Genomic DNA, 16,255 nt, shown 5'->3' on the forward strand with positions numbered 1-16,255 from the left:
AGGGCTGTCTTGAGAGGGATCAACTCTAGGAGGTATAAGGAAAGGAATGTTGAGAGCAATAGACTGCTAGATAAAAACAGGTGGAGAAAATGTGCAAGAGAAGAGGGGGAAATTGAACATGCTTCATCAGGGTGGGAAGCCTGTAATGGTACTAACGGATTAAATGAGCCTTTGATAGAGTGTCATCAAGCAGAGGGAGGTGATGGCTCTGCAGAGCATGCAGTGGTGCCTGTAGGAAGTGATGCACGGCACATAGGGTTACACGTGCAGCAGGAAGCAATGAACTAAGCCTAAGCAGATGTGAGGGGCACTGGAAATGCAGAGGCAAGAGAATGCTTTGTGTTCAGAGGGATGTGCTGCAGGTCTCCAGGGCTCCATCTGCCCTTGAGTGGTGATGTGCATGGAGGAAGAAATATATTAGCATGTTTGGGGAGCTAAGACCAGGAAAGGAAATCTCTGCTTGTAAACCTGGAGGCGGGTGAGGAGTCAGCAGTGGGACAGGCTCCAAAGGAGTAGTGCCTCTGTCACTTTGCTGGAAGATTCGCTGGACCTAAGTGTTGGAAAGAGGGAAGAAGCAGGTTTTGTGGAAGAACTAATAAATGTGTATGCATGTGTTTTCGCCTTGGGACATGTTATGTGCTAAGTAGCTTCTGCATAGCTTTGCTCATGGATGCTGTTCAGAAAAAGCTGTGTGCATTCCTGCTCAGCGAGGCTTGAAAAGGCAGTGGATTTTGTTTACGTGTGTTGGGCAGGAGGGGATTCTGCAAAGGAAAAAGCTGCCTTTGACAGCGATGGATAGAGATTGTTTTGTTTTCAGATAGCTAGCTGTGGGTGTCACGAGTTGCATTGCTGGTGTGAAACTTCACTGACTATTTTACCAGCTCAGATGAAAAATGTACTTTCACAGGGCTTATTGTGTTCCTTGTTTGCACTGATGTGGCATTTGCCAATCAAGGTGATGTGATCTTCTAAACACCAGGTAGTAGTCATTACTCTGTGTGCACTGCTTTGGGTGCCAGTTGCATAATGCCATGACTCTTACTGTGAGCTGGTTCTAGAAGGGTTAAGCAGCTCTCATGTTCAGGATTTCCAGAGCCTGCTTTAGGGGGCAACTTTTTTGTTTTATGTGGATAATAATAATATACTCCTCTGAATAATTTGCACAATTAATGAGCCACATTTTATTTTGCTCCCTTCCTCTTCCTCCTTCAAAGCTGTAGGATGTCCTCTTGTATGCCTATCCATGTCTATATAGAGCTTCTGTATGTGAGAGTTTGAGCTCCACAGCATAGGTTGCCACCCTCAAAGAGGTTAGTTTCCAAGTGGTTAAAAGACTTTGTTCTTAGTCGGTGACAGCCCAGCGCTCCACACTGCTGACAAGGGTGGTGCTTGCTCTGCTAATCCATGATGCTCATGAAGGAAGCTGTTGACCCACCCTTGCAAGTGTTCAAGCTTTAATTTTCCAGCTCAGAAGTGAAGTAATACCGCCGGCACCTTCTCTACAGAGCAGCGAGAAAGAGCTGTTATCTCATTGGAATTGGGAGTTCTGAAGCACAGAGAGTCAATCATCCTTTCCTTTTAAAGTAACCATTGGGCTTTGCTCTTTGTCTGACAAAATCATAGAAAGTAGCAACCTAACACAGGTTTCAAAAATTACCAATCCTTTCCTTGTTTCTGTTCAGGAAGCTTATCAATGGCTAGGTCAGCTGCATTTCAAATCTTCAGGAGTTTGGTACTCATTTAGGGCTCCCATTCAAAGTGCTGATATTCTCCAGGCTTCATGTTGCGTTGCAACCCCAGTTTAGTGACCATCAGTGAGGAGTGAAGGGCAGAGAGTTTGGAATGAGCATCCTCAGGGAAATCAAATTACCAAGCAGCACTTTTAGCAGTAAGTGCTAGTCACAGCCTTGACCCGTCCATTGAAATGTGTTCTTGTTAGTCCTGGTTTTGCCTTATTTTATCAAGACTGGTGCACCAAAAGGGTGTTTCACTCTTTCAATGAAATTCCCAGACCTTTCCTGTTCATGCTTTCTCTTCCTATGCTGTAACAGCCCCTGGAGTAGCCTGAGCCTTTCCCTTGTGGGGGATCCAGACTCTGCACCTGCTGATCCCTATCCTTCAGGTTCCTCCTTTGATCCTTTGAGACCTGCTTGGAAGCAAAAAGTGGAAGAAATGTGTTCTGTCTTCTGCTGAACTATTGCCAGAACCACTGATGTTAAAGTCGGAATGCAGGTCTTGTGCCTTGCTGGTAGTAGTTTATTTGACATCTGTTTTTTATCTTTCTTGACCTCCCCCTCTGGGTAGCTACATGGGCTGTGTCTCCCCAGTGCTGTGTGTTATGGAAAATAGGTGGAGAACCCGCTACTTGGTGTGCAAAGTGTGTAACTCGTGCCAGTCTCTCCTTCATGTGCGAGGGAGTCTCCCTGTCTTTGTCTTTACCCAATGGGCTTTTCATCAGTTGTGGAAAACTCTAGTGCATTCAATCAGCAGAGATTTTGACCATGGTCTTCATGCCAGGGTTTGATGCAGCTTTTTTGGCTTCTGTGAAGGTTCGGAGAGGATATTCATTTCCTGACTTTATCTTTTCTGGGAAGCCAATATTAGGCGGAGGGGGGGAGGAGAAGAGGCAGAAACAGAAGTGGCTTGCAGTAGCCTGCTGAGGAGATGCCTGAATCACGTTTCTTTTTATGCTCAGGTATCATTCATTGCCATAGATGGAAGTGACAAGTTTATGGATAGCTGATGGCAAGCCATCATCTGTCTGAGTGGAGGAAGGGGTTGGAACTGGTGCTGTAACGTGAAACACTGCTCAAAGATACCTGCTGTGGGAGCCTGGGAGCACACAGTTGAAGGAGCAAAGAGTTATGGCACAGGGCAATTGTGGTGTCAATGTTCATCCCAAGAACTCCCCACTGAGTCTGCACACTTGTCAGCTTTCCTCTGCTCACCAGGGCAGGGTTTGTACTGTCTTTGCCTAGTGCTGTGTCTGTTGAGTGGCATGAGGATAGGTGACAGACCTTTAATTGTTGCTACAGCCTCAGACTCTAATGTCTTGTGTGAGCAGCAACTGCCTTATGCAGTGTTGAATCCATATAAAAGGACACAGCTGATCCTTGTGTGACAGCTCTTAAGGCTCTCCAGCATACAGTGGGGTGATCCCAAAGCCCAAATTTCCAGTTAAACCCCCCAGTTGCCCCTGAAAGTTACTATAATGCACTTAAAAAGTGGATTAGAGAGGTAGACGCCCTGATGCTTTGCCCCATCTTTCTTAATTTCTCCCATTCTTTACTTTGGGTTTGTTTTCCACACATCTTTCTCCATCCACAGTCTTGCAACTCCTTGTACGTGTGGATTTTAAGGCTGCAATGCCTAATAATGTTTATCCCAGCGGTAGCTGAACTATTTCTCTTTGGCTGCCTTTCAAGCAGTGATTATTTTGGGGGCAAATAATAATAATAATGACAATTATTAATGAATTTGGTTGTCTTTATTTTAGTATCATAGTTTCAGCTTTGGCACCCAAGCGCGACAACGGGGAGGGGAAACGGCTGTCCCGTTCCCGACGGACCCCGCAGCCCTGGGCCGGGCGGGGCTTCGGGGTCCGTCGAGGGCGGGGAAGAAGCGGAGGTGCAGCCGTGATTGGCTGTCCGTGCCTTGATTGACGGCGGCGGCACACACACACCTCCCCGCCCGCCCGCCCCTCACCGCGGCGGCGGGGCTGCTGGCGCCGAGCAGTGCCCGCATCCCGGGCAGCCGTGCCGCCCGCTCCGCCGCTATGGTCCGCGGGGCCGCCCCGCTCCGCCGCTTGCTGCTGTTGCTGCTACTTCTGCCTCCCGCGGGGACGGGCGGAGGGGGAATCGTCTTAACGGTGCGGGAACCGGAGACGGCGGAGGAGCTGATGGAGTACCGCGACCCTTGTAAAGCCGGTAGGGGAGCGGGCGGGCTGCAACTCCGGGAGAAGTTTGCAAGCGCGGAGGAGGTGGACAGGTGTCCCGGCGAAGCGCTCCATCGGTGTCCCGGTGCCGCCCGCTGGGACCGGCCCAGGGCTCACTTGGACGCGGCGGGAGCCCCACGGCCGGGAGCTGCCTCGGCATCCCGCTGCCTTCCCAAACCCCACCGGGGACCCGGCGAGAACCCCGCTGCTCCCAGTCCCACCGGTCGCCGCTTCTTGATTGTCCCTTGCCCCGTACCTGCTGGCTGTAGCCCCGGGCAGGAGGGTACGTCTGGGGCTTCTTAAGCTTCCCCACCTCTTTGCTCCCCCACTTGTTACCACCCCTCCTCCACGGATCTCTTGTGCAAAGCCAGGAAAGAGCCCAGCAGTCCTTTGCGTTTTACTGTTGGGGGTTCTCTCTCCTCCCCACCTCCCTAAGCTTTTTCTGTGCGTTTTGGCACCCCGCTGGCCCGGGATCGGTCCGACCCGATGCCGCGGTGGGTGCCCCGGGGAGGCAGAAGCCGGCCTCGCTGAGCGACCAGCCCCGGCACCAGCCGAGCCGCCGGTGTATCCGGACACTTTCTGTTGCCCGTGTGCAAGTTGCCGCATCCTCTCCAGGAAGCCTCCAGCTGCTCCCTCCATCCCTTTTTCAGAGTTCTTCGTTCCCGTGTTAGACTGTACTCAGTTGTTTACGAGCTCCCTGTAACCTTTTTAAACCTTTTGATTTGTCCAAGAGCTTGGACAAATCTACTATCTTAATTTGAAGGGAATATGATCCCAGGTTTTCTCTTTGGGATCTGGGCAGTAGTCTTGATGTGACTGTTACTCCTTCTGGTTCCAGATATCAGCAAACATTGTGGTCTTGTGAATTGCTTCTTTGGTGGCAAATTTGCAATCAATACCTTGTTACTTTTACTCCATTTGCAGGTAACTTTGCGCAAAGTCCTGTTTTCTTAATGTAGGAATCAAAAAAAGGAAGGAGTTTCTTCGTGTGTGGTGTTCTTGGTCGTTTGAGTTGGGGCTCTGCCTCCTGAATCCTCTTCTGGCTGTTCCTCAGTGTCCCTTGGTGATAGCTACCCCTATTATCAGCTCTCTCCTGACTGTTTTTAGGAGACTTGTAGCCATATCTGCTCAAATAGATTTGCTCTGTCAAGGCAACATCTCTCAGAGCCCCTCTGTCTTGTATAGCACGTTGTTTCACTGGCCTTGCATGCAGGCAGTGATGTGAGTGGTGGATTTTATTCAACTTGGTCCTCTCCACAGAGTATTTTTTTGCACAAAACCTTCCCTTGATCAGTAATTTGTGGTTTGATATATGGGGCATGGGGGGTGTTATTAATTCTTTTTAGTAAATGTGGGAATTAGCCCACCCAAACATGCTTTGCTGTGTTTGTGTCTGCTTCTAAATGGTAATGACTTCATGTCTCTCTCTTTCCAGTGAAACTAGTTATTAGTGGTAAGGGTGATGGTTCAGAGCTGGAGACCTGCAGGTGCAGTGCTTTGGCCTTCCTATCTGAAAATGTGTTATTCTTGATTTCTCCTCAGAAGTAAGGCATCACCTCCGGTGTGCCTCACTTGCACTTGGGGCTGTTTGGTGTTACTGTCAGGTCAATTACATGGAGGACAAGGAACGCTTGTTTAAGCACCAGAGAGAACGTTTACTTTATTTGACTCACCTACATCAGACAGGGAACCTGGGTCAGAAAGGGAAAAAAGAAGTATTTCCCTAACCTGCCATTTACCTGCCTCTGCTGCAAGAGCCTTTGTTTCCTTTGCAGTCCTCCCACTGTCCAGGCTCTCCACCTCTCACTTCTGCACGTACACAGAGAAGAGCCTGGACTGTCAACAGCAGCCTCCCTTCGTTGTACATCCTCACCTTTTCTCCTGGTGGGCAGGAAAACCTTGTGCATGTTATTCCAGTCAATTAAATTCAGTTGGGATCGGTCGCAGAAATGATCTTTATATTCTGACTTCCCAGTGTTTGCCTCTAATACTTTTCCACTGTCTTCTTCCCCGTAGAAAGACAGGAGTGAACGAGACCTCTGGAGCTCACCTGGTCCTTTTCTGGAGCCTAGGACCAGGCAGGTGTTCCTGGCAGTGCTGGCACACATCTGCCTGTGGTGGCAGTGGCCAGGCGGCCTAGCCCAGCACTGCTTTGCTTTCCTGCTGTCTGACCTGAGGCTCCAGTGCTGCTGTTCAGAGAAGGTGGCTTTCTCACGAGCCTGCGTGTGTGTGTGGGGAGGACAGTACGGTGCTCTCAGCTCTGCTGCAGTCCGTGTCACCAGTGAGCCCTGTTACCGGCTTTCTCAAGTTGCAGTCTTCTTTTCCATAGAAGAAAGAGGCTCGCTCTCTTTCAGTGTGTCCTGACTGGCTTGCCTCCTGGCCCTCTGATCCAGTTTCTCTCTATGTGAGCTGTATCAACCTCTAAAGTGCAGAGCACTTGGGGAACAAGACACTCCTTACATGCCGTGTACCAACCTCTGTGCCTTGAATGGCTCCAGTTTCTAAAGTCAGCCCCAAAACAAAGCAAGCAGGACTTCTACCACAAGAACCCATGTTAGACCCTACCTCTTCTCCTCCCCCTGCCTTGCATTCACAGCCTTCTTCCTCTTCCAGTGCTGGACCCTCTACAGAGCTAGGCAAGTGCTTGCTGCTGCAAATGCCATCCCAAAGGGTTAGTTCAGCCAAGATTAATGAGTGAAAAGATCAGTTTCTGCCAGATGAGGTGAAGATGCCGCTAATGGAGTTGTCCCTCCAAGACAGGCTCTGTCAGGGGTGTTCTCTAACGCCTATATAGGAAGTCTATTGCGCTCTGTTCCTGATTTGTTATAGCAGTGACAAGTCTTCTTAACCTCTTTGGGATTTCTCCAGTGGTGGGACAGTGTCAGTATTTGTCTAGAAGCATGACTGGTGGGAGGCAATGATTGAAGACCTGCTGTGAAAAGCTCTGGTACCCAGCATGTTCTTCAAGGGAAATTTTTTGATGGTCTGTGGAAACCGAGCTGGCACTGTGAGACTTTTGGTGATGTTTTCATTGCTCCTGTAGGCACAAGCTACTGTGCATGGTATTGTGGCTGCAGACTGTGTGCAGGCTCAGCCCACTGTGAAGACAAACTGCTGCTCCACTTAGATGTTTTGCAAGCTGTTAAAACTGTAGTGCTTTACTTCTTTCTTGCTGCAGGCTAATGGCTGTGACCCAGAGGCTGTGATGGATTTAGATCTGGCAGGTTACGAAGTAAAAGCTTGCCAGTTCCTCACCCCTGCAGCTCATGCCCTGAGGTTGAGTGCAGACTGTTGATGGTTGATCTGCTGGACTGGAAATGAAAAGCCTGGCACACGCTCCTCTCTGTTGCATTAGCTAAGGGTATAATAATCTCCATCAGCAAGGCAGGATGGACAGCACAGGGCAGTAACCTCCCAGATCACTGCAACTACTGAGCTACTAGTATAAATACATGCCCAGTTACCAGGGCTCAGCTGATGGGCCAGAACTCCACTGGTGCTCAACCTCTTAACTCCAGCCATTCAGAATTTCTTTTTGCTAATCTGTGGCTGCTTTCCTGCCTTTTTGATGGGGTCAAAAGAGAGGGGGAAATGCTTGAATGGCTGATAAAGGGGCAGCTGAGGCAGAACTGCACTGTCGGTCTGAGTTGCCAGGGAAGGTGACAGTGCTGACTCTGCTGGGTGGGTTTTGCTGAGTGTTGCAGCAGGTCACTGGAGCTTTTCAAAGGGAATGGTACAAAGGTTCCTGCCCAGATCTGCTGTGTTATAGATGGAAAAATGCCATAAGCCTGACATGTGCTTCAGATAGGTCTGCTGCTCAGAGAGTCCAGCTAAGGATACTCAGGCCAGGGTACAGGCTGGAGTGAAGCTGCCTGACAGGCAGCACGAGGAGCTATGGATACCTCATTAAAAAAACAAGAACATCCTTCTGGGTCTCCTCAGGCAAACTGGAACCAAAGGAATTAAATAGGCTGTAATTTGTTCTGGTAGTTATTTTGACGCAAGCTTATATGAACTTTGGTTTGAGGTGAAGAGCAGAATCCCTGAGGTTCAAAGTGATCTCTGGAGATGCTATAGTTCAGCTACTGTCATCAAAGGGAGGTAGAAGACATAAATAGGAAAGAGTACTCAGTAACTCACCCCCTGAATGTTTACAGGCTTGATAACCCCTTCCCTCCGGTGGCAAGCCTGTGATGGGGCTCTTTTCCACTTGCTATAATCAGCAGGTGAGAAGAAAAAGTTGTTGTTTAGTCTCAGCATCTTGGTTCCTGGGCACTTTGGCCTCTAGTGTGGTGCCTCCTGCCCTGTGTGACATGGAGGTGTAGTGTTGCTTCCCAAAGCCCGGCATTTCCCTCAGTAGCTCAACTTCCAGGTTGGGGTCTGTTGACGAAGTCCAGTGTTGGAGTCCCCTGTTTCTGTCTTCTCTGGCTAAAGTCTTATGTCACTTGTCCTGTCTAAATGCTGACTGAGCCTGGACACAGGCCAACCTGCAAGTCTTGACTCTCAGGCCAAACAGGCAATGTGGTGGCTCTCTGTGCAGACGTGTGTGTTAGAAGACAGGCGGATCTGCCTGCCTAGCCATGCACTCCTGAGGCAGAGGCCAAAAGGGTCTAGGGCTCCTGCAGCCTGTGGGTGTCTCAAGTACTGTTCAGGAGGGTTGGTGTTGCTGAAGAGAGCTGGGCAGGGGAAGAATTGCATGTGGGTACAAAAGACCCTTGCAAATACGTTCAGCTTCTTTACATGAGACCAATCAGAGAGATGGTTTGTGCTCTGGGCTGTTGCTCACAGGACTTTGGCAGGTAGCACCTAGAAAGTGAGTTAGTTCCGATGGGTTTTGTGGAGTGCTTGCAATGTGAGCTTGGGAGAGGAAGAACCAAGGCAGGAGATGTGTGAGGACACTGTTAGGGAACAGAGCAGTAATCTCTGTTGCTTTGTCACCAGGAAAGTTGTTAGATTTCATTTGGGTTGTGGCGCAAACATCTGAAGTCACGTGCAGACATTCCTGTGGGCAGCTGAGGAGCTTACTGCTAGGAACTGAAAGCCTTGAGTGGGTAAACAAATGAGAAAGTGGAGGGAGGATCAGTAAAGTCCAGGACACTTGAGCATTGCTCGAGTTTGGACTGGGATGCAGATGCTGTTTTCTCTGCGGGAAGCACAGATCCATCATGGCAGCAGGGCAAACTGAAAGCCCTTTGCAGGCTGCACTGTGGATCCAGCACACTCAACTCTTAATGAAGGTCTTCCTGCAGTTTCACAAGCTGTCCCGCTTGGTTTGGCAATGGCAGGAGCATTAGAAGAGTGTATGCAAACCTGCACTTGGGAATCCCACAGTCCTGTGGAGGAATCTCATTCACATCTTATGGACTTTCCATAAAGTTTCAGAGCCTCTGAGCTGGTGTGGAAAGCCTAAGGAGCTGCAGTACAGCTGTGGTGAAGGCGCCAGTGCCTCTGCCATGGGGCTTTGAGTTGTGGAGGATGGTGGTGGGAGCCACCAGCTTACCCAAGGGCAGTCAGTATGGTGTAGCAGTGCTGGGAGCTGAATCCCAGTCTCCTGACATCAGAAGCCATGTGGGCTTCCAGAAAAGAAAGTTTCCTTCCTCCTTTCTTTGCCACCAATACTTATATGTGTGCTTTGAGGGAAGAGTCTGGGACATAACCCAGTCTGTGGATTCCTTGATGCTGATGCAAGTGTTTACAGAGGAAGGAGAAAACTCTCACCAGCAATCATTCCCATAACAATTTTTCCCTCTAGGCTGTGGGAAGGGTTAAATGTTCAAGGAGGAAGTTGAGCCTTTTTGGGTGGTCTGGGAAAGAATGAGAGAACAGGCTGTTCAGTCTTTAATTTACCTGCTTTTTAGGGAGGTGACAGCAGTTACAGAGTGGAAAACAGGTGGGTGAGGACTACTGGAGACACTGTCTTTATACACATTCAGTGCGGCAGCCTTTGGCTGTTGGGGAACCTGTGTTTTGCAGTGAGGTACAGCAGCAGCAGCAGAAGCTTCCTTCTCAAAGGGAAGGTTTAAGGTAGCTTTTATTATAATCCTAGTCAAGCACAAGTTAATGGCTGTGGCTTAAAGGGAAAATAGCCACTAATTTTTTTTTGCAGCTGAGATTCCCAGGTAGAGAAGCCATTGGGCTGGTGAATTTGAAAGCAAAACTGGGAAAAGCAGCCCTTGAGATCCAGATCTGAAGTCCTTTCAGTGTTCAGCTGTCTACTTGGGATCTGACAAAAACATGCATGATCTGTGACACTTCTTGTGGTGTGTTGGATCTACTTGTCCTGCGTGAGATGTCATGCTCAGTGTTACACCTACAACTTGGGATTTAGCAATGGACAGGACAAGGGATGGGCAAGTTTAGGACAGGGGGATCTTTTTTCCTTAAAGAAAGGTGGTGGGGTGGGGAAGAGGTGTTTGGAATTGTCCTGGATAGTTCTCCGCAAAGATTTTGTAGAGCTTTTATTGAACCGTGTAGTGTGGGTGCAGTTCACAAGTACATCCCATTGCCCATAGCCTGCTCAGGTTTGATCAGTGAAGACTGCTCCTTCCTCAGGTGTTTTGTAGCATAAGATTAACAAGTCACCGAGCCCTTGACAAAGGCATTTAGAAACCGTGCTGTAGGCCTTCTAGACTTCAAAAGTCCACAAAACTTAGGATTTTGGTTTGAGGCACTTTCCACTTGTGTAATTATTTTCTGCTTTTGCAGTTGTGCTTGAAGTTTTCATTCTCTTCCTGTCCTAACCTCCTGTGTAGTGTGCCTATGCCTTGCTGGATGGCTAATGCAAGAACTAGCTGCATTTTATTGGTAAGCCAGCTCTTTCTCAGTGCTCAAACTGTGCTCGTGGATGCTTCAGGTGAGGGGCTGCTGCCCCAGGCTGGGGAGGAGCTGTTGACTACAGCTACTCGCTGCAGCATGTTCAGGCTCACGCATTTGTACTTGGGAAATGCCGGTGCTGTGTGCCTGACACACTGGATTTTCTAGCCTCCGTTCTCTAATATATCCATTTCATTTTCTTTCACACTGGCTTTGCTGCGGAGACTCTTGTGCTCTCTGCCTGCTTCCCCCTGTGTTTCCTGCAGACCCATTTCAGATGTTCCCCCATCTCCCTTTTCCTGAAGCTCTCTCCCGTCCCTGCCTGAGGGATTGCTCAAATTCGTCTCTGCTTTCTGCCTTGGATGTTCTGTGATGCTTTCTCCCCTGGGCTATGGGGTACCCCATCTCCTCTCCCACCCCAGCAGTAACTCATGCTGCTCTCCCAGTGATCAGTAGGATATTCCATTCTTGCTCACCTAACAGTAGCCTTGTGTTATGGTTTGCATTTACATGCTGTGTTGCACTTGATGAACCAGTTCTGTTCAATGGACTGTAATAGGTGGGCTGCTGTGCCCATCTCATCTTTCCTTCCAGAAACCAAAGGGGAATGGTGATGCTGGTTTCTGTGAGCCAATCCAGAGCTGTCTGTGCCAAGGAGGTGGTGCTGGGACTGAGAAGAACACTGACCTGACAGGGAGGTCTGTATCCTTTTTGGAGATTTGCAGCCCTGGAAGAAAGGAGGCACCTCTGACACTGAATGACCTGGTTGTCCTGGATCACGAGTATTGCAGGTGTGAACCTGCATCAGTACTGCTTTCAGCTAGTGCTGAAACATGCTTTTGTTGATCAGAAGGGATGGATGATTGAAGGGATGGACTGTTGTTTCAATACAGCTACTAGGTTTTCTGGTTTGGTTTTTTTTTTTTCCCCCTTCCTTTGTTTCAGCTGAGCTCCCAGAAATGCTGATCTCCGAGGGCGCCTGTACTTTGATGTTCAGATCCACTCTAGCACTTCCTGTGAACAGGAAGGTTCCCTGTCAATAGAAACTGCTTGAATGTGCAAGAAAGCCGTTGATTAAAGAACTCTCAATGATTGATTGCTCTTTCTTGGCCAGTTTGTGTCAGCCCAGCTTGGAACGGAGAGCAGTCTTAAACTGCGTGTTGAGAAGGAAGCCCACGCGAAACCCCAGCCACCAGTAAATCACCCTCTGGTTTGACTGATACAAATTGTCAGAGACCTGCAGCTGCTGCCGGTCCATGAATCAGCTCCGCTTTAGACCCTAACAGAAATTCACATCCTCTCATGTAATTTTGTATTCCTGCAAATGTCAGCACCTCAGCAAAAAGCATCTGTTTAACCTCCCCATCCACAAACACCAGAGCTGTTTGCAGAGCAAACACTGCCACAGTGTTCCAAGACAGGAGTTCAAGTCTGCCGAGCATTTTATCTCCTCCTGTTGAGAGATAATGTTGGAGTATGGTTGTGTCCCTTTGTCTCCTTATTATAAGCTTGTTGATACAGTCCTGGAGAGTGCTGGGAATTACCTTTCTCCACTTCTCATGTCATAATTGTGGGTGTTGTCAGTCTCCCACACCTCATCAGCACAACTTTCAACTTCGGTAGCGTTGCCTGCAAATAGCATTGTCTCTAATCAGCAGCGCTTTCATTTTGCTCAGACCTTTGGCAAAATTAGCTGGTTTCATTGGTGTCTTGGGTGCTGAGTTTCAGGTGAGACCTGCTGGGGGTTGTTCATTCATTTCAGGAAGCAAAGTTTGGGGGACAGAGATTTATTTACAAAGTGTACCCTGCCTCCCGTTAGCAGTGGCTGTACCTGTCAGAAAGGCCAGGGGCACATGTTTGTTGTGGAAACAGAGCTTGCTCTGTGCTGATGTGTATGTTGGCAGAAGGTATTGGTTCAGTAAGGCACCGGTTTTGCTTGAATATTCTCCAGATATAAAATTACATAAATGCACTGAATTTGCAAATACGGGGCATTTGATTTTACAAATTTGCAAACTTCCTTTTTGCAGAAATTCCAGCACTAGGTCTGCTTTGGAGCTTGTGATATAGCTCCTTGGGCATGAAGGTAGACTTGAATGATATGACATGGAACTAACTCTCTTTTGAACAGGTATCCTGTAAGATAAGTCTATTTTGACTCTGCATCAAATATCGGTAACAAAAGGGCTTTTGGCTGTGTTATCTGTGTCTCTATTGCAGAAGTTGGGTAGTGGGTAGCAAACAAGGCAAACGCTGCAGAAGCTTGGGCAGCTGCATGGCAGAGATATTCGAGCTGTACTGGAGTCAAGAGGCCCCAGGTTAGAGAGCAGCAGTTGGTAAATGATTATGGCAGGCAGTGGGGGAACCTAATGTAGTGACCTAAAATTTTGGTGGCCTTGAAGAGGGTGGAAATCATGCACCTGCATTTCCTCTACTGAATATCTTGGGCTAAAGTAAAGCATTTCTAGGGTAGCCTACTGCCAGTAGCTCAAGCTAGATGTGGGCAGGAGAGTGATAGAACAGCAAGGGTCTGTGCTTCTTTTATGGAGTCTGCCAGCAGGGCTCCAGTCAGAAGAAACTGCAGTTCAAAGTTATATGCACCTGCCTTTGGATGTGTTTGATACTACAGAGGTCTAGTTCAAGCTTCTGTGGCCACCAGATCTTGTGCCCTGTCATTGTTGAGACCCCTCTCTGTTGCATTGTCTGCTTCCTGTGTGTTCCTGACAAGAGTAAGGCACAGCTCTTTACCTAAAAGTGAGTTTTGAGAACTTTGTCCATGGGACCAAGATCTGTCTGAGTTACTTGCCCAGCGTGACTCCTGGTACAGTCTGGTTTTTGTGATTTATGGCAGTGACTCAGAGACCCACAGACCATTTTGTTTACGCTGGCTTTGCTGACCTGGCAAGGCAGAGACACTCTGATTCTTGGGGCTGACCCTTTGGGGTTGAGGGGCTGGGGTGACCTGTTGGAGTGTTCTTGCCCTGGAAGAGAAGCCTGTTATTTGCTGTGCTGTTGATGTTGGAAGTGTATGTTGCTCAGTGACACTCTGAGCTGCAGCTGGCCAGTGTATCAAGCTGCTGATGTGTTGTGCAGTTGACCGCTGCCTGGATTTGATCTCTAACCTTTGATTGTTCTTGAAAGCATGTTCTAGGGATTGCATTCCCACCCACACTGCTCCTGTGACCCCTTCCATTTCCTGGGTGTCTAAGTACAGAACAGAAAAGATTCATTAACCTAGCAAGTAACCTCTTTTTATGGGGGAAGTGATTTTCTGTCACGCTCTGTTACGTCCTATTGATTTCTGGTTTTCCCCTCTTTGGCCTCTTCTGCCATATATTCTCTTCTTTGTCATGCTTCAGTAGGAAGGTGATATGTGATATGCTGGAGGGTTTTATTTTTTTTCTGTTTCCTGGGCAGAGAGCTGGGATCTCCCAAGGCCATTGCTCAAGTGCCCAAGTCTGCCTTTTCTTGGAAAGCTTTGTTGTCAAGGTGAACTGCTACTAGGAGTGGGATGTTGACATGAGGAGTAAAACCTTCTGGCTGCTCTCTTTTTTTCTCGATGTCGAGGAGAGCATTTTCTGTCCTTTTGCCCTCTTTGCCTATTGTACAATCCCTCATCTCCTGGCAGAGGTGTGACGCATTTGCCATGGGGTTTGCAAGCATGCGTGAAATGGAGACCCTCAAACTGTCAAGTATGCCTGCTCTTTTTGTCCTCCCAAGCTGTGTTGGTGGCTGGGTCCTGCTGCTTTTGCAGTGCCTGTGTATCTCATAGCTGCACCTCTGCTTGGTGTGAAATGGAAGGAGCTGCCAGGTTTGTGCTGTAGCAGTGGCTTGTCATTAGAGGTATATTGTGGCAGTTGGTGGGGAGGAGCAGGCATGTCCTTAGGGCTGCGTGGGAGGGGATGGGGATGTCCCCTGTTTTAGGAGGAATAGGACATTCTGTGCAAAATTCCACACAGGGAATGGGGACCACGTTTTCTTCCCCACAAGTTCCTTTCCTCCTGTGCACATTTGTGTATTCCTCCCTCTAGACATTTTTATGCTAACGCAGCGTCTGCAAAGATCAAATATTATGAAGGTAAATGCTAAATACATACTCTGTGAGCAGGATACCTCAGTTTTGAGAAGGCTGCTGCTGTTTACTACTGTATTTGATTTTTAGACAGAGCCTTTCTGTGATTCTAGGCAGATATTTCACTAGTTGGAGGAATAGTTTTCCTTCCAAAAGTACACTTTGACTGTATTACTCTCTCAACTTCCATGACTCTTGCGAATTCCTCTTCTTTATGTACGAATATGCTATGATAGTCCTGTGTAGAAGTATTGCAACTGGAGGGTCAAAGACTTAAAACCTAGGTGGGCATTGTTGTTTCTTTTAGACTTCTGTATTGTTAGAGGAAGGCGTATTCTGAAGAAATGGCTGGCCTTTGTACTGCGTATCCTATTGATGCCCAGGTTCAGCTGATCTGAGCGAGAAGCTCTGCCCAAAAGGAGAAATAAAGCTCACTGTGGCAACGTTTGCCATCTAGGTTGTCCTAAGGAGAGATGTGTGAAGAAAAAAATCCTACTAATCTGCAAATCTTAAGCTACACTTTCCCTAAAATGGGTAATTAAACCCTGAGGGGTCAATGAAGAGGTACGAGCTCTGTTTGCAGACCAGCCAGAGTGATCTACACTGACGTGAAGAGCTGTGCTCCTAGCTCTTAACAAAACATGGCCTGGCTTTTTGAAGGGTTGGTTTCATGGTTCACTACCTTAAACGGGAGAAGGGGGAAAAGCTAATGGGAAGTTTTTGTAGGGAAAGAGAGGGTAGGTAGTCTAGTGAGTGGAATACACCAGAAAACTCCTTAAGACCTTATTGTATAACAGTCTTTGCTTTTAGTTGTGAGTGGGGAAACAAACCAACAAGCTCAGGAGTCTTAAGATGTATTCAATTCAGCATTAAAAGTTGTTTTCCTCATATCGCTTTTGAGGCGTTGAACTTTCAGTTTCTGTGTTGCTTTTTGTTTGTTTCTTTTTTAAACAAACAAACAAAACCAAATCAAAAAGTTTCCGCATGTCCTTCATTAACCTCAAAGCCTCCTAACATACCCTGGGAGGGGTCAGTAATCTGTACAGGTTGGAGTGGAGACACTGGAAGGTTTCACAGCAAAACCGGGAAAGCTGGCAGTGTTGCTGTGAGCAGAACACATGCTCAAAGGAGCAGCTGGATGTGGGGCTGCCTCAGGAGGCTTGGGACTCTTTAAAATAAGGATGTTTGCTATCCAGTGTGAATGCAGCACTGGAGCTTGGTGACTGCTCCCTGCAGGACTGTTTTCAGAATGACAAAGTGCCCTTTCAGTCACTATGAAGGCTCAAGGCATTTTGTTTAGTGGTGTGCAGGTCTTCCTTACACGTAAAAGGTAGACCTCCCCTCTGCTCCATAGTGCTGCTGTGTGATGCACACAAGCTGCTGCTTCCTCAAGGGCCAGCCTGAGGATGCTGTTGTCCTCCTCTGGAGAAACTCTG

General features: G+C 48.2%; 1 protein-coding gene across 6 annotated transcripts in view; it reads left to right on the forward strand.

Moving 5' to 3' along the window:
• The first annotated feature begins 3,679 nt into the window (after positions 1 to 3,679).
• Positions 3,680 to 16,255, forward strand: part of TLL2 (tolloid like 2) — a 95,092-nt gene continuing 82,516 nt past the window's right edge. For 3 of the 6 annotated variants that reach the window (XM_061459362.1, XM_061459361.1, XM_061459359.1), the window contains exon 1: positions 3,680 to 3,926. In XM_061459362.1, the coding sequence (XP_061315346.1) occupies positions 3,776 to 3,926 (151 nt within the window). In that variant the 5' untranslated portion in view covers positions 3,680 to 3,775. Of the gene's footprint in view, positions 3,927 to 10,040; positions 10,195 to 16,255 lie in introns of all 6 variants that reach the window. The other 3 variants (XM_061459358.1, XM_061459363.1, XM_061459360.1) reach the window with 2 other exon arrangements.

Source organism: Pezoporus flaviventris, unplaced genomic scaffold (assembly GCF_033815535.1).
Source record: "Pezoporus flaviventris isolate CSIRO_AGI_PZ_B2104156 unplaced genomic scaffold, CSIRO_AGI_Pfla_v1 ptg000029l, whole genome shotgun sequence".
In the NCBI taxonomy this organism is placed as follows: Eukaryota; Metazoa; Chordata; class Aves; order Psittaciformes; family Psittacidae; genus Pezoporus; species Pezoporus flaviventris.